Below are 25109 nucleotides of genomic sequence, written 5' to 3'. Positions count from 1 at the left end.
TCCAGTGTTGACTTCATGTTTTAAATTGCATGCTGTTCTGAGTAGCAAAGTGAATTAATTCTACTGGTGTTTCATACAGGGCACAAATCATACCTTGTCCAGCATGTCTGTGCTGCAGTGTGCTACCTGCCTGTCCGTCACTTAACTGAGATCTGAGTTGCCAGATTGAGTGTGGTGTGACAGTACTGTGTTGGGTAACCTTTCTTAATAATGGTCCCAAAGTGCAAGTGTGTTGACACAATTTAGACAAGTCCTGAGATGTTTCCTGTAAGTGAATTAATGCCTTGACTTAATCAAGAAAGAAAATCATAGGGTGATGTTGGTATGGTAAGAATCAATCTTCTGCACATAAAATTATGAAGGAGTAAAAGAGAAACGTACTCAAATTTTGCTTTTGAATCCCAGACTTCAAAAGTTACTGCTGCAGTGTATGTAAGTGCTTAGTGAGATTCCAAATCTGTATGTACACACATAAAGGAAAGGGTGTTTATAGAGCTTGGTGTTGCCAATGGTTTTAGGTGTCCATTGACAGGTCTTGGATGTTTTCCCTGCAGATAAGTGACGGGGGTAAGTGGTGAGAGACCAAATCTTTTGGGTTCAGACTCCATCTTAGGGAACCTAACCTACAGTTGAACTCAAGTAAGCTATCAGGTCACTACCTAGTACCAGTTTCCGGCTACCCCCCAACCTGCATCTAGCACCAGTTTCCAAGTTATTCTCCAACAAATCTGCACCTCCAGGTTACAAGCTCATCCCATTTACTTCACTTCCTAATAACCACCAATCAAGAGGAAAACAGAAGTTAAGTTTATGTTTGGCTCCCAGCACCAGCATGTTAAAGGCCATAATGGCCTCCCAATCAGATATGGCTAGATACCCCTTTCTTGCCTCTATAAATGCTTGCTTAAAACTAGGCTCAGAGCTCTACCTTCCTGCAGTGTCTGGGTTGGTGGGGAGCCCAAGCTGGAGTTTGAATAAAGAGTTCCTAATGATTGCATAGGAATCAGCTCCTAGGTGGTCTGTGGAATTCAGGTATGTTTCCTGGCACAACAATGGCTACTCGATTGTTCTGAACACTGTTTATTCAGTATCTGCTAAGTACCTTCTTTCTTGATCTAGTTTTTTGGGTCAAAAATAAATGTTGAAGTATTAAGTAGTAGGGCATTTTATTCTCTATCGGAAAGAAAGAGAACCTTAATGTTGATGAAGTTGATTTAGTATAATACTAGTATCAAAATGCAGATCAGTCGACTGCAGAAATATAATTTTACTGGTCTAAAGTAGGATTTATTTTTTAAAAATAAAGATCTTAGCAGAATTTCTTCTGTCATATTTCTTAATTGATTCAAATTGCTCTGTATCTCTTGAGTGTTATGTGTATGGAGATGTACATTTGGGCTTTATAATATCATTAAAATATACGTAGATAAGTTGTCTTTATCTCTATCTCTGGTAGGTAGATTTATATTATGTATACATTATGTGAATGAGGATAAATCAATTTCCAAGCATTTTGTTTTAAATATTTCTCATGTAATTAGATAAAACCCCACAAGATGGCAGTCATTACCCATTTCTCCCTGTCCTGTTGCAGACTTCACCAGGTAATTTAAAGACTGACTGGATTATATAGGAGCATAGTTGAATATTTATATTCTAACTAGGAAGTAGAGATGCAAATGTTTGTAGCCAGATGTTTCTACTTCATTTTATGATTAAAATTATTTCCAAGTATTATAGGAGAATAATATTTTAATACTTTAATATTCTCTCTGGTACCCAGGTCACTTCCTGGTGTTTAATTCGGTTTATTAACCTGATTCCAAAGAACTAAATAATACCTCTGTGGCTTGAAGAGTGAATTTGCCTCTAAGTATTTGTGTCATTGTCACTGTTTTAAGAACTTTTTAAGAAAGTAGAACTCAATATTGTTTCTTATCTGTTATTACTAAGAGTGGCCTTTTGTCAGCTATGGGAGTTTTAAAACTCTAAGCAAAAATTTAAAGAAATACCATTGATTTTAAAAAATTTCTGGAATGCATAAAAGACCACTACAAATATAAGTTGGATGAGGCTGTCATGTCTGAGGGACCAACAGCAACAGCAACAACAACCATGACCACAACACATAACATGATAGGGATCAGTGTGTTGTGAAATCTTTGGACTGGAAGGAAAGGTTCTTAAAATAACATTTTGTCTACAAAAAAATACTACACAAGTACTGAATCATGAAACAGTTATGCTTTCCTATGGGGGGTCTGTACCCTAACAAAACAATCATATTTAGCAATACATGGAATAGTTCTTGACTGTAGTACAGAGAATGTTTACTGCATTGAAGACAGTGTAGTTACTAAATGAGCTATTATGAATGCTCAATGTTTCAATGAACACTGTTACACTTTTTTTTTTGTCAGAAATAATACTGAGGTTTGGAGAGACTGGATTCTAGATTTAGCCAAGTCACTTACACGACCTTTCCCTCTCTGGCCTTACAAGAGTCTCAGATGAAGGATTGAATTGAATTGTTTCTTAGGTCTTTTCCATCTTTGATATTAAATGATTTTTTTTCATGAGAAAGTGTATTAGAAAAGTGTGCTCTTGTGGAATTTTGTCATAGTTTCGAAAGTTATACATGTGAGATAATTAAATCTGTGTGGAGAAGTATGTTTCCACTTGCTTACTTGTTTATTCTGTGGAAGTGTGTGTGTGTGTGTGTGTGTGTGTGTGTGTGTGTGTGTGTGTGTGTGTGTTTTGGGGTGGGTACAGCAAGAGTTTCTTTTCAGATAGCTGTAGTAATGTCTTGTTCAGAGAATTTGGTTATCTGCATTTAACCTCTTTGTTTTTTTTTTCTTTTAAAAAATAATTAGCATCGCAAACTCTGCTCCCCCTCCCGGTCCCTCTGTCACAGAATCCCCTATTTCCCCTTCTCCTCTCAGAGGGTAGGGACCACCCTGGGTATCTCCCACTCTGGTATACAAGTCTCAGCCTGATTAGGTGCATCCTCTCACTGAGGCCAGACAAGGCACCCACAAAGACTGAGCTGCGTGTGTGTATGCTCGCTCCAGCCCGTTTATAGTTCTTTTGTTGGTGGCTCAGACTCCTAGGGGTTGAGGTTTGTTGACTCTTTTGGTCTTCCTGTGGGGTTCCCATCTACTTCAGGGCCTTTGATCCTTCCCCCATCTCTTCCATAAGTGTCCTGGACCTCATCTCCATTTAATGTTTGGCTGTAGTATCTGCATCTGTTTTAGTCTGCTGCTGGGTGGAGCTTCTCAAAGGACAGTTATGCTAGGCTCCTGTCTGCAAGCATAACAGAGTATCATTAGTAACGTCAGGGATTGGTGCTTGTTCACGGGATGTGTTTTGAGTTGGGCCGGTTATTGTTTAGCCTTTCCTTTGGTCTCTGCCCCATCCCTGCATTTCTTTTAGACAGGGTAAGCTTTGGGTTGAAAGTCTTGTGGGTGGGTTAGTGTCCTTATCTCTCTCCTGGGGATCCTGACTGGCTACAGGAAGTGGCATATTCAGGTTCTATGTCCTCACTGTTAGACATCTTGGTTAAGGCATTGACTCCTGGGAGCCTCCCCTATCCCAGGTCTCTGGGACTTCCTAGAGATCTGTTTCCTGCCCCCTACCCCTCAGCTGCAGATTTCCATTCATTCTCCTAACCCTCTGGGCCTCTCTCCTGTCTCTCCCTGCACATGATCCTGCCTCCCATTCCTTCCCCCCGCCTCTTCCACCCATTTGCCTCTGCCTCCTATTATTTTGTTTCCCCTTCTAAGTATAATTCAAGCATCCTTGCTTGGGTCTTTCTTCTTGTATAACTTCTTTGGGTCTGTGGAGTGTATCATGGGTATTCTGTACTTTATGGCTAATATCCAGTTATCAGTGAGTATATACTATGCGTGTCCTTTTGGGTCTGGGTGATCTCACTCAGCATGATATTTTCTAGTTTCACTCATTTGCCTGTAAAGTCCATGGTGTCCTTGCTTTTAATAACTAAATAGTATTCCATCGTGTAAATGTACCACATTTTCTGTATCCATTCTTTGGTTGAGGGACATCTAGGTTGTTTCCAGTTTCTGGCTATTAAGAATAAAGCTGTTATGAATGTGATGGAGCATGTATCCTTGGGTATGGTGAAACATCTTTTGGGTATACGTCAGGAGCCATCTAGGATAGGCTTAGGCTAGCTGGTGGCCTTCCTGGAGGTGGCTCACCACTTTTTTATGGTCTGCAATGGGTGAGCTCTGAGGCATGGTCCCAAAGAGACGTCATCCTAAGGATTGCTTCTTATCACTGATATGCCTTTCCTGTCATTATTAAATTAATATAATAATCCCTGGACATCAGCCTACCCTATTGATCAGATTTCCTACAGATCAACGTAAAGATGAACTTTTGTGAATTAATGCTGTTTAGATGAATTAATGATTTTATAGAATTCTTGATTTGATGCAAATAATTTTAGGAAGAAAGTTTTTAGAGATGGTTTTAGTTACTTTGCTAGAGAGATATAATAAAGTTAGAATTAAGAATAGAATGTTCCCATTCCTCATAATAGTAAGGCTGCATAATAAATACAGTGAGCTTTCATAATCTCACTAGAAAGAGAAATAGACTTGGGACAAATTTGTGTTCAAGGAAAAAGATTTAGGTCCAAGGTAAGTTACATATGTGCAATATGATAAGGCAAGGCCATGTAAAAAACTGTTCCTTTGAACTTATAATGAGCTTACAGAATAAAACACAGCTTTGAACTTAATATCAACATCCTTCTGTAACTCCCATTTTATGCAACATTTTATCTTTGTGATAATTTTCTAAGAACTTTTGTTTTTTTTTTTTTTTTTTTTGGTTCTTTTTTTCGGAGCTGGGGATCGAACCCAGGGCCTTGCGCTTCCTAGGTAAGCGCTCTACCACTGAGCTAAATCCCCAGCCCCAGAACTTTTGTTTAAGAAGGTATAAAAAGACCAAAGAAAAGAAGTAAGATTGATGGCTTTGGGGGGCTCTATCCCATCCATCCATCCATCCATCCATCCATCCATCCATCCATCCATCCATCCATCCAAATGTGTATTTCTGTTGTTTATATGTATGTGTATAAAGGTGTATGTGTATGCATATAAGCATACATGAACATTGGTGGACCCAGAAATAAACCCACACACCTGTGGACACTTGATTTTTGACAGATGGCTGGGCCTTGTCAGTGTGTGTTTGAATGTCTGTCCAAAAACCATAAAAAGCTAAAAATAATCAATAAAAGGTGACATAGCCATTTTCCACTTCATGTGGCGTGTGTGTACTTTCTGTATGAGTGACTTCCTCTTTCTTTTCTGGTTTACAAAGAGGTAACCAGTCAAGTCAATAAGGGGCTCCTGACTGCTTGGTCAGAGAAGGGAGCTCTACAATAAAGTCTTTACCTAATGCAACCCCTTTGCCCTCTGTAAGTGACAAGTGTCAATAGGTCCAGAACCTGCAGTGTCTGACTTCAGAGTAACTTATAGTCAAGATAGGTATGTTATTATAGAAAGCAACCTTAATCTCTCACAAGACCATGTCTTGCCATAAACACTCTTTCCTCTCAGCTACCTTCAAAAGAGAACCAGAGCTCTGGACCTGGCCTCCAGAGGTGCTATAGCTGGGTCTTCAGATAGAACTGTTTACAGTTTTCTAAGAAACCACCAGAGGAATCACCATCCCTGACTTCAAGCTATACTATAGAGCAATAGTGATTAAAAACTTCATGGTATTGGTACAGAAACAGAAAGGTTGATCAATGGAATAGAATCATAGACCCAGAAATAAACCCACACACCTGTGGACACTTGATTTTTGACAAAGAAGCCAAAGCCATGCAATGGGAAAAAAGATAGCATCTTCACCAAATGGTGCTGAACTAAGTGTATGTCTGCATGTAGAAGAATGCAAACAAATCCATATTTATCACACTGTACAAAACTCAAGTCCAAGTAGATCAAGGGCATAAACATAAAATCTGACACACTAAGCCTAATAGAAGAGAAAGTGGGAAATAGCCTTTAATGCATTGGTATAGGAGACAACTTCCTGAACAGAATGCCCTAAGTGGTCCAGGCCTTAAGATTAACAACTGGTAAATGGGACCTCATGAAACAGAAAAGCTTCTTTCTGTAAGGCAAAGGACACTGTCAACAGGACAAAATGGAAGTCTACAGACTGGGAAAAGATCTTCACTAACCCTACAATGGACAGAGGCTAATAGCCAAAATATATAAAGAACTCAAGAAGTTAAACTCCAACAAACCAAATAACAGAATTAAAAAATAGGATACAGAACTAAACAGAGAATTCTGAACAGAGGAATCTCTAATGGCAGAGAAACACTTGAATAAATGCTCAACATCCTTAGTCATCAGGGAAATGCAAATCAAAATGACCCTGAGGTTCCACCTCACACCAGTCAGAATGGTTAACATAAAAAACTCAAGGAACAGCATGTGCTGTCAAGGATGTGGAAAAAGGGACAGTCCTCCACTGCTGGTGGGATTGTAAACCTGTCTAACCACTCTGCCCACTCTGCATTAACCTCGTAAGCAGTGATCTCACCATGAGACTGGAAGCATCTCGCTTGCCCTGCCCTTATTAAAGAGTTCTTTCCTGCCGGGCATTTCTGATACAGGAGTTGAAAACCTTTTCTCAGTTCCATTTCCACTGACTGACGACAATTACAGCTTAGGGCCTGCAAGCTTGGTGTTACATTTCCTCTTTCTCTAAACATCTTACTTTAATGGGCATTTGCTAGTTTTCATTTATACAAATGGTGCCGGTTATATGACCTGAAAATCTGTTTGCTTTTATCTTCTAGGAGGGTTTGGTTGAGGTTGTGTCTTAGATCACGTCTGTAATAGCAGAAATAGTATATAATGTCCCTGGCCAGAGCAGCCTGGCTTTCTTTCTTTCTTTCCCCACTGAGCATAATAGTCACTCTTCTCTTGTATTGTTCATTATTGTTTTTAGTGGGTTCTGTTAGTAGCTCATTTATGCATCTCCCCTCCATCTGTCCATCCATCATTTGTCCATCTGCCCATTCGATATATACTTTGGTTAAATTTCTACATGAAACAACTTTGGTAGATATACGTATCCTTTGATTTTTTGGTAATGAACCCTATACCTACACTGTGTACCCCAACCCCACTCTGTGTGTGTGTGTGTGTGTGTTAAGCCTTTTGTTATAGAGTGTTTCCATAAGATCTCAATAGAGTTGTTTAAGCTAAGATTCAGTAATTAACAATGTTTTGAGAATGCTTTTTAATTTGTCTTCCTTTTTATTTCTTTTCCTAGACTATTTTAATGTAGCCCCAATATGTAATTTTACTTGTGAATATTTCAGAATGCATTTCCTAAGTTATGAATTTGAAACAAATATGAGTCCCAAAAGCTCAAGTCTTGCGGAATTCTTTATAACTCAGTTCTTGCCTACAGGAAGCTTCCGTGATGGGAAGACGATAAGAGATGAAGAAGAGGTTGGGGGACTCTATCAGTGAAGGCCAGATTGTTAAAAGAATTTCCATCCATTCACTATCGAGAACATGTAGTCAGATAATCTGAACTTTGATTCTACACTGTCATTATGTTATGCCCAATTTCACTCACAAGGAAATTTTCTTCTTGGGCTTTGCAACATTGGGCTGAGCCTTAAGGATTTTCATTATGTATCTAAAAGTAAGGAGTTTTTAATAATTAAATCACATAAAACACCTACCAAACCTACTTGTCATTTAGTCTAGGCTATTTCAGGGAATAGAATTAGGAGGTCTATTTTTATTAAGTTATATTTAATTTCTGTATTTTTTTTGTTTTTGAAATTTTATTTTTGAGAATTTTGTATGTGTATAGACTGAAATATGATATCTACAGCAATTTCCATTTCGCTCTTCCGACACCTCCTATGTCTCTCCAACATAGCCACCTCTCAAATTCATGTCCTTTTTGTGTTTGTTTGCTATTTTTGATAACCTATTAAGTCCATTAGTGATGCCCATAAGTTTATGGGTGTGGGTGTGGGGCAATCCTTGATCAAGGACAACCCTTCCATTGGTTACATGCCCTCCCTCCCAAAGTGATTCTTTCTCTTCCAGCCAGTATCACCTGCCAGGAGCTCTAGAGCAATGTGTAGAACCTGGAGAGCAACTTACCCATCTATGCTGGTGTCTTAATTTGGGGTACTATTGCTATGAGAAGCACCATGTCCAAGCACCATGGCTGGTCAGGAAAGGGTTTATTTGACTTAGAATTCTGCATCTGTAGTCCATCATTGAAAGAAGTCAAGGCAGGAACCTGGAGACAGGAACCTATGCAGAGGCCATGGAGAGGTGCTACTTACTGGCCTGCTTATAGATCACAGGACCATCAGCCCAGGATGGCACCACCCACAATGGGTTAGGTCCTCCCACATCAATCATTAAGAAAATGTCTTACAGGCTTGCCTACAATCTTATATTATGGAAGCAATTTCCTTATTGAGGTTCCCTCCTCTTAGATGACTTTAGTGTGTGTCAAGTTGACATTAAACTACTCAGCATGGCTGAAAATTTTGGCTAGCTTGCTCTGTGCAGGTAACCATAGCTTCTTTGAGTTAATGAGTGTGATAGTCCCATCATATCTAGAAGATGCTAAACAGCGTCCTCTGACTCACATTCTTTCCATTTGCTCTCCTGAGGTGCTGAGGCTTCCTCAGCCTTGTGCTGGTGGTGCACTCAAGAAGTCCTATTTAAGGCTGAGAAGTGAGTCTTTTATTTTTTACCACGTTGACAAGTTATACAACTCTCTAGACTGTTGCTTCCAGAACCTTCTTTGACAAAGGTCGAGAGTCTCTCAAGCCTATGTCTAGAATATTTACAAGGCAAATTGACAGCATGATCATTTATCAAAAACTGGTAGGTTATTCACTAGGGTATATGACCTTCCCAGCCATGGAATTCTGACCAAAGTTATAGCCCCTGGCATGAAACTTGCTTTTCTGGAGCAGGTCTCAAATATAATCAGAATGATGTTAGTTATCCCACAACGACCATGTGACTATGGCACCAGTGGGTGTAGCTTACCTGGCAGGTTGGTATTGTAGCATGCAGAGTCTAGCGATGGATGACACCATTGATGTCCCCTGTCCTCCAGCAGCCTGAAGTTCACCTTCTGGTACTATGACAGTCACATAGAAGGCAAGAAACTTCCTGGTCAGTTTGAGATTATTTTTCTGTCTTACTGCCAAAGTGTGTAGTGTCTTCAGCAATAGGGTCTTTAAAATGTAATATCGTTTCTGATTATTTTATGTATGTTTTGCCTGCATATATGTTTGTGCACCATGTATGCGCTTGATGCCTACAGAGGTCAGAAAGGGGTGTTCGATTCCCTGGAACTGGAGCTATAGACCATGAGCTGCCATGTGGGTTCTGGGAATCAAGCCCAGGGCCTCTGGAAGAGTAGCAAGTGCTCTTAATAGGAAAGGCATCTCTCCAGCCCAGCAGCGGGGTCTTACTAAGCTGTAGTTACTCTGGGTAACCAAGGGTGATGACAATAGGCTGGGTTGTTTTGGAGTCCTCTGGAGCCTCCTTGACCAGGAACTCTAGGGAGGTGTCACATGCTTAAGCTCCACTTTGCATTTCACCATCTTCTGGGAGTGACATTGTCTGCCCAACTAATTTCATCTGACCTTTAAAAAGTTGTATTGGTAATTAGTTTAATAGCTAGTTTCATACACATAGGTGCTTTCATATATGCTAAGTTTGGGTTTCTCTTCATTCAGACTCAGTCTCATAGTTTTGTTTGATTTTTCATATTGTATGTTGTTCTAATTATAGATGCCTTTATCTATACTGAAAACCAGTTCTCTCAAATCTGCATATTATAGACTAAAATAAAATAGACTGTCACATAAAAATTTATTTGATGTATTAATCCATACTATACACGTAACATATACATTATTATTAAGAAAACAATGCCAAAATTATCACTAACATAGGGATGAGTGGAGATGTACAGTAATATTCTGATATAAAATCACTTGAAGTATTTTTTTCATGTATGGTTAAGTTTTACCTAGACACATGTTTAGTTTTCCTGGTTTTATTTTCAATTTTAAGAGATGTTTTAAAAACTTTTTTTCATATTTAAGTAAAAGTTTGTATCAAAAAGGTCAAATCAGTAGAGTAGGATTACTAAAGAGGCAAGTTTCCCTAGGTATAGAGCAGTCCACGTGTGATTTAGCTTAGCCCCCCTCCCTTCCTTTCCCTTCCTTCCCTCCCTTCCCTTCTTCTCTATCAGCATCTGATTTAAAGTACTGTTTTTTTACTCTAGTAAATCAATCAGCAAACTTACTATGATTTTTTTTTCATCCTTGGCTTAGCTTTTGTTTGTGGTATTGGATGTACTTTGTTAGAGACTATAACCATTGCCTCCTGTGTTCTAGTCCCTGTAACCATTGTTTAGTCTTAGTTCTCTAAGTAAACGTGCAGCTAATGATTCCAGTCAGTTCTTAAATAGAAATCTCCTCAGTCATTTGTGTTCCACGGAGTTTGTTTTCTAACAGATTTCTCTGCAAGGACTCCTGGGAGTATTCTTTGAGTTATTACATCCCCTAACAGTTTTTCGCTGGCCTTTATGCTTGGAAATCATCATTTTGGCTTCATATAAAATTCCTGGTTTACATTTTCAGCCCTTGGGTATCTCCAGCCTGTTGTTTTATTATTGTCCAGAATAAAATATTGGTGTTGAAAACTGATGATAAATTTGATTTTCACCCTTGTAAGTAACTTGGTCTTTTTGCCTGTGCAAATATTATTTTCTTAAAAATATTTATTTTTATTAGTTTTGGTGTGTGTGTGTGTGTGTGTGTGTGTGTGTGTGTGTGTATGTGTGTACACTTCAGAGGTGAAAGGTGTCATATGTTACTGGAGCTGATCTTACAGTGCTGTTATCTGCTTGATATGGTGATGGGCTCTGAACTCGCGTTCTTTCTAAGAGCAGCGCACCTTACAGAGTGCGTCTTACATTGTAGCTGCTGATCCTTTCTTCTGGCGCTTGGCTTTTTTTATACAGTATTTTGCCAGAGTGTATGTATATATACATATGTGTGTGTGTGTGTGGTGTGAATGTATATGTGTGTGTATGTGTGTGTGTGACTGTGATACAATATGTCCTTTTAACATATAACTTATTTTTGCTGAAGAATTTTAATTAATTATTTTTAATATCTATTTTGTCCCACTATGTTGGTTTTCTTTTTTAGGAACTATCATACTCGTGTTAGATCTTTCTTAAACCTGTTTTGATTTGTATTTTTTTAAAAAAAGTTCTTTTTAATTTTATTTTTGATTTTATTTTAAAACTATATTATCTTTTGAAAAATCAGTTTTTTAGACTACTTAAACTGTTTATTAAACCTGTTCTTTGACAATTTTATATATTTGTAAATTCTTTCTGCTACAGCCCCTACCTTTTTTGTTTTTCCTGTCATTCCTACCCATTTCCGTATGCCTACAATTCCCTCTTTCTTAATAATTTCCTTAACAGTTTTACTGGTTTTAGATTTCATATTTTAAATTACAAAGTATCAGCAAATATAAATGAAAATTTTATAAGTTTATTATTTTAGAAATTATGATTATGTTATTTTCCCTTCCCTGCTCCAACCTCTCCCACACACGGTTGCTTATCTCACATTCAACCCTGTTTACTTAATGTTCCCCTCCATCCATCCAAATATATATATATACATGTATATATATATATTTGTATATATATATCCCCATCCATCCAAGTATCCAAATGCATAAATATGACCTGTCCAGCTCTTGTTCAATGTCTCTCTTACTTGTATATATATGATTTCAGGGCTGACCACAATTCCCTTTGAAGCATTCAGGATTTTTTGTTGTTGTTATTGTTGTTGTTTTGCAGCTCGTTGAAGTTTAACCAGGATCATATGTGTGACCATGACATTTAAACAGTTAATTGGAGCTTGGTTGGTTTCCAGATGGTGCACAACTGAAGACATGACTGCCTTTTTTTCAAAGTCCATCAGTAGCTGGTAGCTTACAGGGAGGAGCAGGTCCCGCAGGCCCCTCCCTGACCACCTGTTGATAGGCCCTTCCCTCTATAGACTTGCTGAACAGAGCCACACTGTTTTGAAGTCATGACAGTATTGCCTGTGCTTATCCAGAAGACAGCATTCACTCTGTCTTCTGAGATTTCTTTCCTCCCCTCTTCCGTGGTGTTTCCTAAACTTTAGGTAGGGCGGTATAAATATTTGTCATATTTAGGGCTGATAACTCAAACAACCACCTATTTTCAGCTCCTTCACCATCTTTTGTCTCTGCATCCGCCATTTAGTGTAAAGAGAAATTTTTTTGATTGAAGGACAGTATCCTTTATGTTTATTCACGTAAGGGTTTTGTTGAGAAGAAAAATAAGTTAATTTTCTATGGAGATTGAAAGATGAAACCACTGAAGTGTGGTCATATTGCTAAGTTACACAAGTTACAAAAAGATACTTCTATAGTTTGGTTGTGACTTGGGTATGTATGTACACCAATGTGTACACCGTGTGTTTGTAGCGTGGTCCCCAGTGTGCTGCTCATAGATGGGGACAAGATTTTAACAAACACTCACTGTGGGAGCTTGTTACTGGTCCTCCCAGGGCTTTGGACCCTGCCATGTGTTCTTCTCACACATAATTCCACTTGATGGCATCTACTGTGAGGGGACAGCATGGTTGTACTCACAAGGGTCCCGTGCTATTTGGACTTGCAGGCAGCAACACTGTGAAACAAATTATTTTTGTATATATGTGTTTTTATCCACTGGAACATGGGACCCCTAACATTGGGAATATCCTCAAACAAACAAACAAACAAACAAACAAACAAACAAACAGATCCAAAAGAATGATTCTCCCACATCACAACCCTCAACTTCCAGTAAGGGATGGAACCTTCCCATCCATGCCAAAATTTGGCTTAATTTTTATTATAATTTTTATTCTTGAGAATTTCACACGTGTATATAATCAAACAGGAGCATGTCTATTCCTGTGATTCCCTTCCAAATTCCCTGAAGTCCCCTAACAAGGCTCCTTCCGAAATTCACGTCATCCTTTTTGTTTTTCATAGCCAACTAAGCCCAACTAGAGTTGCCCATGTATGCACAGGTGTGATGGCTTGAACCAGAACAGCCTTTATATGGTTGAATATTTGAATGCTTGGCCCATAGTTGGTGGAACTGTTTTGGGCATTAGGAAGTGTGGCTTTGGAGGAAGTGTGTCACTGGGATAGGCTTTGAGGTTTCAAAAGCCAATGCCAGGCCCTCAAAAGCCAATATCAGGCTCAGTCTCTGACTTTCTCTTGCTGTCTCTGGGTAAGACATACATTCTTAGCTGGTGCTCCAGCACTATACTTTCCTGTTCACTACCATGCTTCCTGTCATGAGGGCCCTAGACTCATCGTCTAAAACTGTAAAAGAGCCCCTCATTAAAGGCTTTGTTGTATGAATTGCCTTGATCGAGGTATTTTTTCACAGCAGTAGAATGGTAACTAAGGCACAGGCATGGGGCCATCACTGGTATGTGAGGAATCTATCAAAGGCCATACATTTAAAAGAGAATGGTTCTCTCCTCCAGCAGCATCAGCTGTTAGGTAGACATGGGGCCTGAGAACACCTCCCCGTTCATGTGCTGGGATTTTGGCTGGGCTGATGTTGTGCAGGGGGCACTGCTGCTCTTGAGTTGATGAGTGCCAAAGCAATGACTTGACCAGGAGACAATTTCACAGCACGCTCCTCACCTTGCATAATTTATGCTTGAGTCTGTTCCCTGGGCAATATTTTGGGCTTTTATTTGTTGAAGTTTTGGCTGTTTGACTTTGTGAGTTTGCAAAGTATAGACTGCTTTAGGTCCTTTAGACTTTTAAAAAGTGTATTTATTTACTTATGATTTGTGTGTAGGTGTGAATGGACACCTGTGTATACATACATTAAAAACAACTTATAGGTCTTCTCCTTCTACTATAGTTTTTTCCTTCTACTATGTTCTGCAATAATGGAGCCAGATTTCATTGAGCATCTAAATGATGCTGATGCTGTTGGATCTGTGGACCTGATCGGCTGTGCAGCATTCTGCTACAACGCACTTCATATCCTACCTGGACCTTTTATGGAATCAATGTTTTGGAATGTCTTAGGTTTTTCAACTATTATAAATCTAAACACCAAAGAATGGTATAGGACTTAAGTTTTAGCTTCATTGATGATAGGTTAAAACCATGTTATTACTGGGAGTGGTTTACTTACTGAACTCTTCTGACATTGCTGTGTATTTTATTTTGAACACTCCCCAAAGTTATTTTGAGAATTATGCTTCTATTTTATGCATAAAAGGTGATGCATGATTCTAAACATCTTCCTCATCTTCCTTAAGGCTTTATAATACAGGATAAAGCTGAAGTGAGTTGATGTCTAATCCCAAAGTTTCTTTTTATATTGAAATAAACTGTCTTACAAGGAAGTCTATTTGGAAATGATATAAAATTAATTAATTAATTTTAAAATTAATTAATATAAATTAATATAAAAGTTTTAAAACAAACGTCTTTCAGAATCCTTTAACTGAGTTTATGTTTATCTGGGAAACTAAGCCTGGAAGAGGGCATGCGAGCCTGAGTCTATCTGTGTGACTGTCTGCACAGTTTACATGTGTGCATGAATCTGTCTGTGTGGCTGTCTGCACAGTTTACATGTGTGCATGAATCTGTCTGTGTGGCTGTCTGCACAGTTTAAATGTGTGCCTGAGTCTCTCTGTGTGATTGTCTGCACAGTTTAAATGTGTACATGAGTCTGTGTGGCTGTGTGCACAGTATCATGTGTAGCCATGCATGCATGAGTCTGTCTGTGTGACTGTCTGCACAGTTTACATGTGTAGCCATGCTCCTCAGCTTGGGGAAGATGAAACCTTAAGCCAGAGCTGATGGTTTTAGATCTATAATCCCAGCTACTCAGGAGGCTGGCACAGGAGGATTACAAGTTCAAGCATGAGCAACAAAGTTACAACTTGTCAACTTAGTGAGATTCAGTGTCAAAATAAAAAGTAAAAAGAAAACTAGGAGTATGACTCAGTGGTAGAATGCTTGTTTTGCATGCCCAAGATCCTGTGTTCAGTATGCAGCCCATCATAAAATACAAACTCCTGTAATTCCTCTTTTATAAAAACCAGACACTGAATAGATGATTTTGGAGATTACTTTAAGCTCAATTGTCCTACTCTAGATATATGTTTAGATAGGATGGGTTTGTTTATATTTTTGAAAATAAACTGTGAAGTAGATTGTGGGGAGCAGAGAATGAAGTGATAAATGGATGAAACATTTCCACCAGCAGATGGCACCATAACATTTCTACAGGCTGTACCCTTCCCTAGGCCCAATCCGAAAGTAGGCTAATTCGGACACACAGCAAGGGTGGCAGTACACTATAACCTCAGCACATGAGTGACTGAAACAGGGGGATTTTGAATTTAAGGTCAGCTTAGGCAATCTAGCATGACTTTATGTCAAATAGATCTATCTACCTTAGTTGAAGGTGAACATAAAAAAGTATGAAATATTTCAGTCATTAATTATCATGAGGTAAAATTATATATATCAAGTAGTAGACGTCAGATATAAAATTAATAATAGTAATCCTTTACGTATTCTACAGTACCTTCTGCTAAACTCTGTCATAGTACCTACCCAATGGATATGTATTTGTTTTCCTAGCCAAATTGTAAGGTCAAGAGAAAGAATGTTTTTAATCTTTGGAGGGGAGAGAACAAAGTACCTGACTGGTGATTGTCACTCAACAGATATTTCTTCCTCTTGCTCACTTCCCAGAAAATGTTTTGAAGGCATACAAGACTTTCTGAATATCGGTCAACTCAAAGCTTTTTAGTTCTTGTTAGCAAGTACATTTCAGGCCCAATCCTAATGTGTTTGATGTATGTTCCATGGTATATTTTTTTATCATCTTTCAAAATATGTTTTTGCATATGTGTTTAATTTTTCGCTCACATTTTATGATATGTTCTTGTATGTGTTTCTCACATATACATTTAAGTTCTGTATTGTGTGTACACAAGTTCATTTTGTCTAACAGCTCTCCTGATTTTACCTACTCGTTTCCCTTCTGATGAGCATCTAAGTACTTCAGAATCCTCAATGCTAAACTAACTACTCTCATTCCAGTTACTTTGTGAATCTTCTTTAAGTTGCCTGAAAGTTTATGCCCAGGATGGTATTGCTGAATGTCGGAGAATATATATGCCTAAGTTTTACAAAATATTGGCAGAGAACTCTCTCGAATAGTTGTCGGTTTACAGTCCTAGTAACCTGAAAGAAGTCCCCAGACCCCTCCATTGAACAATTAGTGTTGTGCGGTATTCTGAGTTTTTAGTTAGATGGGATAAAGGGAAAACATTTCTTAACGAAAAACCAAACAAACTCGATCAGCTGGAAACCTCGTCTATTAAAGCTGAAGGAAGTCAGGTGTGCAGGATCATAGGCGTAATAACAGGCCCTAGTGCTTGGAAGGTTGATGGGGGAGGATCTCTTCAAGTTTAGGGTCAGCATGGTCTATGATGTGTATTCCAGGTTATTCTGTGCTAAACATTGATATAGCATCTCAAAAACCAACCAACTAAACAAACAACGAAAACCAAACCAAAACGCACACAGCAAACTTGCATAGTTTCCCCATTTGATGATGGTTCTCCGCCATCTAAACTTTCACTGTTTGTGATTTGTGTTAAAGTCAGTTCCAGAGTGTATTGTTAGATATCTCTTAGAATCTGGAATCTAATTATCTGAAAACTGAATCAAATAGGTCCAACTTATGTGTCATCCTTTGTTTTTCCCCCCTTTGGAACTGTAAAAAAAGGATTGAAGAGAGATTCAGGTTATGTTAACTCTCCACTCCAAATCAAACTTCAGATGGTTTCAGTGTGTGGCCAGCGCTGGTAATCACTGCCCTAGAATCTAAGGTTTTATCATTTTTGCCCAATATGTAAACATGATTTTAAATTAAACATAAAACACTATTTTACTATATTGGCTAGGTTTAATTAAGTCAAAAGGGAATTTAAAATTAAATGTCTTGTGGAAATTAAGCACACTATGAGTCATCAGCACTGTTTCTAGGTGACCCAAGGGATGAGGATTTGATTTTAATGACAATCTGTTAAGGTTGAGTTTAGCTTGCAGTGAACTAAGAAAGGACCTGGATCTGCTTACATGGGGACCGAGCTGCTCCAAAGAATGAGGGTAGATTATCCTCGGGCAGAGATAAGACTCAGTGTGTGTGTATGTCCATGCAAGCACAGGCTTCTCTTCCAGCCACTGAGGAGTGGACGGCACCAAGTGAGTGCTGAGACAGCGTCTGTTGTCTCACTAAAATGAAGCACAGCACGGTATTTTGAAAGGACAAAATGTGATCAACTGCGTGACCGAAGGCAGTGCAACTACAACGACAACCAGCCACTCTTGGAGGGTCAGCAACACACTCTGCTCTAGAGAAACGGTTATTATCGGTCCAATCCCTCAGTGTCAGGGTTAGCGTATCAGATAGAGCGAGGCAAATGAAGTTTGTATATTTCACTTTCTTAGAAATTGTCTTCAGCATTCATACTTAAGGATTGTCTGACTAGGGAAGTAGCATGTACACTAATCTTATATGTACGTGTATAGTTAATGAAACTGTACAACAACTGAAGGGCAATCTAAATTTGTTTCTCTGGAACACTAAATATTAAAGCCCTCAGGTATTTTTAATAACAAATATGCCAAAATTATAACCTAGTTATCAGTCAGAAGAACAGACTTTGGTTTCAGTTTCATCAAGAAACAGCTTGACCTTTTGACTCCTTACTTTCGTACCTGAATTATGAGACTAAATCCTGTCATCTAAGCATAAAATGAAATACAATACTTTTTATTTATTACTGTAATATTTCAAAACCTTAGGGTTCAAGTGTATAGTTTCCTTCTGCCCATCTATGCAAATTACACTTATTTCCACAATGAAATTCAACCAGGGAAGGAAAAAATGTAAGTACAAAAGTATTACTTTGTTTAATTCTTACAACACATGTGGAACAGCTACACTTATGTGCATTGCTCAGGTGGGTAAATTGGAGCTTAGTAAGAATTAATGGCTTCTCCAACAAATGACATGTTAGAGTTGGTAAATTGTAATCTTTATTTTAATCAAAGACTCCAAAATTCATGCTTTTTTCTAGTATATGATACTCTTTTTTTTTAACTGAATGTCCTACAATGTAAAAGATAGACTTCTTAATCAGTATGTTTAAGATGTGAATTAGTCTTTCTGTTATTTGGTTTTCCATACATAGAAGTCTTTAAAACAACTGTCATCCTCACCCAATATGCCATGGGCTAGCAGACAGAACTTATTAAACTATATTTATTATGACTATGTTTTTCCCTGTACAAGTTTGCTGCTGGATGGCAGTAATGGGGTTAAATATCATCCAGGCATTTATCAGGAGGTAGAATAACCAGTCACAGATGCCACCTTCTTTAGCCTTACATATAAAGTGTGTCATCCCTAATGTTCCAAATTATAATGTCCATCCATGTATGTTTTGAAAGAGTGTTGTATGTGACAAGTGGAACTTGGTCCCAGTTTCTAGTCCTAGTCTCCCTTTTGATAACTGATTTATTTCCACTTGTCTGGAAGGACAGGGAGTCTTGGAGGATGAAATAGCATACTTTCTAATTAGCATTTACTTACCTGCCCTTTTTCTCTTTTAGTGGAAAACTGAAAAAGACACATAGAACTCAATGTTGCCTTTCCTTCTGTAGACGTAAGCTGTTCTGAGGCCTGTAATATGTAGTATGCACTTTGTTGCCTTAGTTACTGACATTAGATTAGGGTGGGCTTTTATTTTAAGGTTATTTCTAAGACATTTATAATGTATTATATAAAGTATGTTCATATTTCTATGTACTATTCTTATTCTTGCCTTCAGTTCTATTTATTAGAAGTGTGGAAGGCAGGGAATAAACACTGGAAACAAGCAGCATAATTCTATATTAGAATCTATACAGCACTTTTCTCACATATAAATATATTCAGTTACTGCTGCAGTCATCAACATTGTGTTAATTTTACATTCTAGATGGCTGAGGGTTAAAATAGTTAAAATTTACTCAGCACCACAAAGCCAGATCCATTAAATTCAGGAGTTTAAAGATAAGTCTTGCAACTCCTTGTTCAAGGATCCTGCACTCCAATATACACTAGTATGTTGTGGTGAAGTGAGGGATGTCCCTGGGTGTGTTGCTACTTATTACTTATGTGCATGAGAAATTGCCTATCATTTGAGCCTTTATTTACAGCACACACACACACACACACACACACACACACACACACACACACACAGACACACACACAGACACACACACAGACACACACTATAGTAAGGAATTATTCTACCTCTCAAAGCTGTTCAATATTAACAAGATAACATGTCTAGCCATGAGCACTGTGCATGGTCCCCACAATCTCAATAGACAGTTGTCACTAGGGCATAACATTTTCATAAGAAGGGAATAGGCATAGCAATAACTAATCTTCAGTTAGTAGAAGAAAAGAGGTGGTGTATATGAGATAAGGTGATTGTGACCATCTGACATTGAAGGGGAAAAAAGCACAGGAAAAGTGATAGAAAAAATGTAGTCAAGGTGGCAGTCACTAAAGTCATAGAATCTTGAAGTAACCTCTGTGCAACAAAACAGAATTGACCATAAACTGGAGATACCGTTAGTTTCAGTTCCCAGTTCCATGTTACTCGATGACATTTTTCTGTTTCTCTGGGATAAAATGGTAAGAGTAGGGTGATTTTAACAAAGCTTATTTTTCCCAGTTCGAATACCTGCTATTCGACACGTTTCAGTTTCTCCGAGGGTAAGGTCTTTTTTTCTTTTGGGTTGTTGTATAGTAAACAGTTGGCAGAGGGTTTTTTCTTTTTGTAGAAAGGTCTTTTCTAGTAAAAAGAAAATGGCAGCTATGTCTGTTCTTTTCATTGACTTCTATTTATTTCAAAATCCTAAGGCCTAGAAATTATGAAATGGCTTATCTTTAAGTTTTCCTTAAGTTTGGGAACTTAATCTTCTAGATGGTAAAAGGAAACCATATAAACGGTTCAGTAGAGAATCGAACATAGTGTTCCAAAGGAGACATTGCACCGTTTAGTTTTAATTGTCAAGTTAAAGTCATCAAGAATGAACTGGGAAGAGTGCCTCAAAGAAGGGTTTCTGGAACAGCTCGTCCTGTGGGTTTGCCTGTGGCAGTTGTCTTGACATATTAATTGATGTGGGAAAACCCAACCTAAAAGTGGGCAGCACTGTTCCCTGGGTTTGGTCCCTGAATTCTTACATAGAAGACTACAGGAAACAAGCTGAGGAGTAAGCTAACATTGATCCCTTCTCTCTGCGCTCTTGTGTGTGGATATGATATCACTAGATGTTGTCAGTCTCCTGTGTAAAGATGGAGTAAGTTGGAGTTATGAACGAAGCCCTTTAACATAAACCCTTTCAAGCCCTTAAATTGCTTTTTCTCTAGGTATTTTGAAATAAAAGCTGGGTGGAAATCAACGCGTTAGTTTCTAATAGTTGAGAGTTTTTGACAGAATTTAGTTGTTATTCAGTAGGGAATTATGATCGCTGATAGAAATGACATGGAGATTGTTGTCATCCAGCATAGAGAAAACATGCTAGAAGCTTCAGCATAATGTATAGATTTGTAAAGAATTATCTATCTAGCGTTTGTTTGGGGATAGTTGAGAAGCAAGACAAAAGCCTGGCTAGCAAGAAAGGTTATACACAAAGAGTAGCTCTGGAAAGTTTGTACCAAGATAGACAGAGGCCCCCAAATCAGATCATTTTGGAGTCAAACAAGGGTATATGGAACTCTTTAAAATGTTACAGAATTGTGTCTTTCTCCTGATGTCCTAAGGCTGGATGTAACTATTGAATTTCAGTGGGTAGGCTAGAAATGGTATTCATCAGCAATTAAGTTTGTTTTGTTGGTTTTGGTTTATTATTGTATACAAGTCTTAATGTAAATATTTAACATTAAATGCTAGTTAAAGTAACCAGGCCACCAAAGCATTGACCAGAAAAGTCATCAGTAGAATTGTAAAAACTCACAATTTAGCAGATTCTCAACATGTTCAGTTTACTTTAGTTGAATGAATACTTTTGACACATAATAATTATAGACATCTAATGGTTATGCTTTATTTCTTTGAAACAATTTTCCAGTGGTCTTAATTCATGTTGCTTCCAAAATTCATTAACTGTAAGCCAAAGTGTGTTTGGGACTTTGGAAAATTTAGCTTTCTGTTAAGAAGATACAGTTTCTTTTAATTCTGAATATGCTAAATGAGCTAAGAGCTTTTCAAAATAAGTACTTCCTGAAGGAGATGGCCAGAAAGCTGTTAATAACTAAGAAAACAAATCAGTGAACAGATACTCAAAATACAATTTACTCCGACAAAATTATTCTTGTGAGCGGTGGAAGGTCTGAGTGTGTTGAGCAGGGTTTGTTTACTACCGCCATGTGTCCTAGATGTTTCCTGAGAGCCCACTATGTGCCTGAGTCCAGGGATACAGAGAAGCCTCTGATCACCAAGCTGTCCCCATTCCCATGGGGAGTCAGTACTCTTAAAAATGACAGTGGTTTGTACTGAACTTAGGCCTGTCTTATCCCAACCCCAGGAGTATAAACATAGCTTTAAGGACATAGAGGTATTAGAAATTTTAATGAACGAGTGGAAGCAGGTATTAAGGCTACAGCCAATAGTTAATCCATGGTATAATTTAGTTTTAGAAACCATCTCTAAGTGATCTGATTTGGGGTTTCTCTGCTAGCTTCATTCTGTGTAATCATAGTTTGCGAAGGTTCCACATTTTGATTGGCAGTGCGTCCTCAGGGAATGTTTGCTGAAGGCGATTTAGTCCAGACCTAAGTGGGTTGGCCAAGTCTTTCTGGCTGAAGAAAGGAAAGTAGGTTGCTATTACAGTGCTTACTGACCTCTGACACTGCCCAGTGTGCCTCACCATGGAGGGGTGGGGTGGGGATCCACTCTCTGCAGTCAACTGTCATCTGTCTGTTTAATCAAGGAATGCCCGGGATGCTCCCATTTACCCATTTTTCATAAAGTAAGTCCCTTCATCTGCCAAAGTAGAGGACTTGTTATGTCCCAGACAGAAGCTGAGAGTGGGACTGGGTGTGGCTGCCTGTGACTGTGGCTAGGTTGCTTTCCCCTTGTGCTAGGATGGGACTCAGGATAATTTTCAAGCCATTGAGGGTGGGAATACAAAGAGCAGAGGTTTGCAGTGCATCCGGAAGTCCAGGATGATCTGTATTCAAGAGCTACAAGCAAGCACACTGTACTTTTGACTGGGGGCTGGACTTGACATCCCTAGAACTCCTTTCTACATCAGAAAGACATACTCCTCCTTTGAGTCTGAGGGTTGTTGGCGAGGAGACATTGGAGAGGCATCTTTACTTTTGCAGTGGAATACATTGGCCAAGGAGTGAGTCAAATGTACATAAAGAGCCTTATCATCCAAGTGCAGGCCATGGGTTGCCAAAGCCAATAACGTATATGGGAAACTCAGGACTCTCCCTCACACATCAGAGCAGGACCATGGAGCATACTGATTCTTTGCTGACTCTCCTGACTAGGAAGTCCTTTGACCTGGGAATGCTGTCCCTTCTTCTCCACCTCGGACTCCTATTCTCCTTTTCAGGAGAAGCTTCTTTCTGGCTGTCTTGCAAGGTTCAGATGTCTGCACACCTAGGCATGGACTCTTCTTTGCTTTTGTGCCTTGGCAACAATTTCAGTGCCCATCATAAAACCATTTACAACCTAACAACATTTACTGCTTCAACCCAAAAAGGAAGGCACAGAGTGGACAGTATGCAAGAAATAGTCAGGACAGACTGTCCCTCAGGCAGTGAAGGGCCTTCCCCAGAGCCTACTGGGGAGGGGACTTGAAAATAAGCTCTTACTCAAGATGGTACCACAGTGCTGTTTCAGTCCCACTGGCCGCTTCCTGACCCTAGCGGGTTAAATCAGTAGGGCACAACAGCCACCCCTCCCCCTTCTCCTCCCCCCCCCTTACCTTTAAAAAGTTAAAAAATGTCTGCAGTCAAATCTCTTAAAGGGGCGGTGCTGGTGAACAGTACTCTTGGCACGAGTTGCTGAGAAGGCTGGCTAGGGGCGTGAGTTCGCTCCACCAGTACCAAAACACTGAAAAAAAAATGCGAGCAAGCGAGCAAGAGCGAGGGAGCGAGGGCGAAAGAGAATAGGGGGGGTAAGGAGGGGGGGCAGATAGACACACACTTTAGATAAGGACAATTAGTCACCATCGAGATCCAGTAGGGAGAGAAGTTTAAATCAGAGGGATAATGAGGGTGCTCTGTGCTTTCCCTGAAGCCATGTCCTCCAGCAGCTCCCGCCCCCCCTCGTGCCTAGCCCTGGTGGCTCTCTTCTTGGCTCTGCTTCTCCCTCTCTCCCTTTCCTTCCACGCTGGAAACAGGAGACCTTTGCCTGTAGACAGAGCTACAGGGTTGAAGGAAAAGACCCTGATTCTACTTGATGTGAGCACCAAGAACCCAGTCAGGACAGTCAGTGAGAACTTCCTCTCTCTGCATCTGGATCCGTCCATCATTCATGATGGCTGGCTCGATTTCTTAAGGTAAGGCAGGGGCTTCAATGGATCATTTAAAAATTTAAGTACTCCCACCCCCATTCTCTTCCTATCCCCTGCTCCAAAGGGGGAAGAAAAAGAGGAGAAAAGAAGAAGACTAAGAAGAAGGAGGAGGAGGAGAAGAGGAGGAGGTACAGCAGCAGCAGCAACAGCAGCAGCAGCAAACCGATCTGTCTTTCCAAGAGAAAAAAGGAGGTTTCCCCCCCTCCTGGAATATTTGCTGTGAGGCTGTAACTAGTGATTGAGGAAAGCAGTGTTTTCTATTAAGATGCACATGTTTGCAATGCAGAAGGCATTTCAGAAACTTATCAGTTATGACTGAAAAAATGTTGTGCTTACATATATCCACAATTAGTCTCCCCTCCTGAAAAAGAAACAAGAGGTTCAGGGAAGTTACAGAAGGGAAGATCTGGAACAACAAAGACTCCAGAGGAGTGGTTGTGTGTGAGAGAGAAAGCAGTGTGCGTGTGTCGGAGTGTTCAGTTGGGAGATTGCATGAAAGTGGAATTTGCCACGGAAAGATGGTTTCATCAGTTCTCACTCCCAGACAGAAAACGAATTTAAGGAGAGTCCTGAGCGGTGAGCAAGTTAGTTTGGAGTTAATTTTTTTTATTTTGTATCCTCCGTTGTTGTCATTACCAGGCTTGACTTTGTAAGACACTTTTTATAGATGGAGCCCTTCCCCCTCCACCCTCCTCTTTGAGTTTTCCTTGGTAACTGCATAGTTTAGTTTTTTTACAGTGGGAAAAAATCGTTGCTCGGGTCGTAGTGTACATCATACGAGATCCATAAAGGTCCTAGAAACTCTCGGGGGAACCGTTGGGGGTTTTGAACCCAAAGGCAGTGGTAGATTCACAAACCTGGACGTTGAAACCCTGACAATCTAGTTGGGTTCACCCGCTTCCCGGTTATTACTATTCAGTCAGTTGAGCAACCCCGATCCCTTCCCATCAGGGGCGGTTGCAAAGAGGGGGGCGTTGGAAATAAAAATAAAAAAAAACCACCGAAGAAAAAAGGGAGCATAAACCTGTGCAATATTGAACCTCCAAGTGTTAAGTTTTTGAAAAGTCCCTCCACGTTGGACCCTCAGTCTGGGCTCCTTCAAAGAGTCTAGAGTGCTCTCCATCCATTCCAGATCCGAGGCTGTGTCCGACTCACATCTTTAGTGTGCATTTTTTATCCGTAGAGTTTTGCTTTTCCGGGTGCTCCCGCCCCTTAGCGCTCAACTTCAGGTCTGCGGACGCAGCAGGTAGCTGTAGGCGCTGCACCGAGCGCTCCTTCCAGGTCAGGGCA

The 25109-nt window shown here is 39.5% G+C and overlaps 1 protein-coding gene across 3 annotated transcripts in view; it reads left to right on the top strand.

The window, feature by feature from the left end:
- Positions 1–25109, top strand: part of Hpse2 (heparanase 2 (inactive)) — a 699168-nt gene that overhangs the window by 12637 nt on the left and 661422 nt on the right. The window contains exon 1 of one of the 3 annotated variants that reach the window (XM_063270025.1): positions 11421–23804. The exons of 1 other annotated variant lie outside the window; for it this stretch is intronic. In XM_063270025.1, the coding sequence (XP_063126095.1) occupies positions 23515–23804 (290 nt within the window). In that variant the 5' untranslated portion in view covers positions 11421–23514. Of the gene's footprint in view, positions 1–11420; positions 23805–25109 lie in introns of those variants that run through there. One more of the 3 variants, NM_001415809.1, reaches the window with a different exon arrangement.

Source organism: Rattus norvegicus, chromosome 1 (assembly GCF_036323735.1).
Source record: "Rattus norvegicus strain BN/NHsdMcwi chromosome 1, GRCr8, whole genome shotgun sequence".
NCBI lineage: Eukaryota > Metazoa > Chordata > Mammalia > Rodentia > Muridae > Rattus > Rattus norvegicus.
The sequence above is the reverse complement of the archived record's forward strand: the minus strand, read 5'-3'. Positions and strand labels throughout refer to the sequence as shown.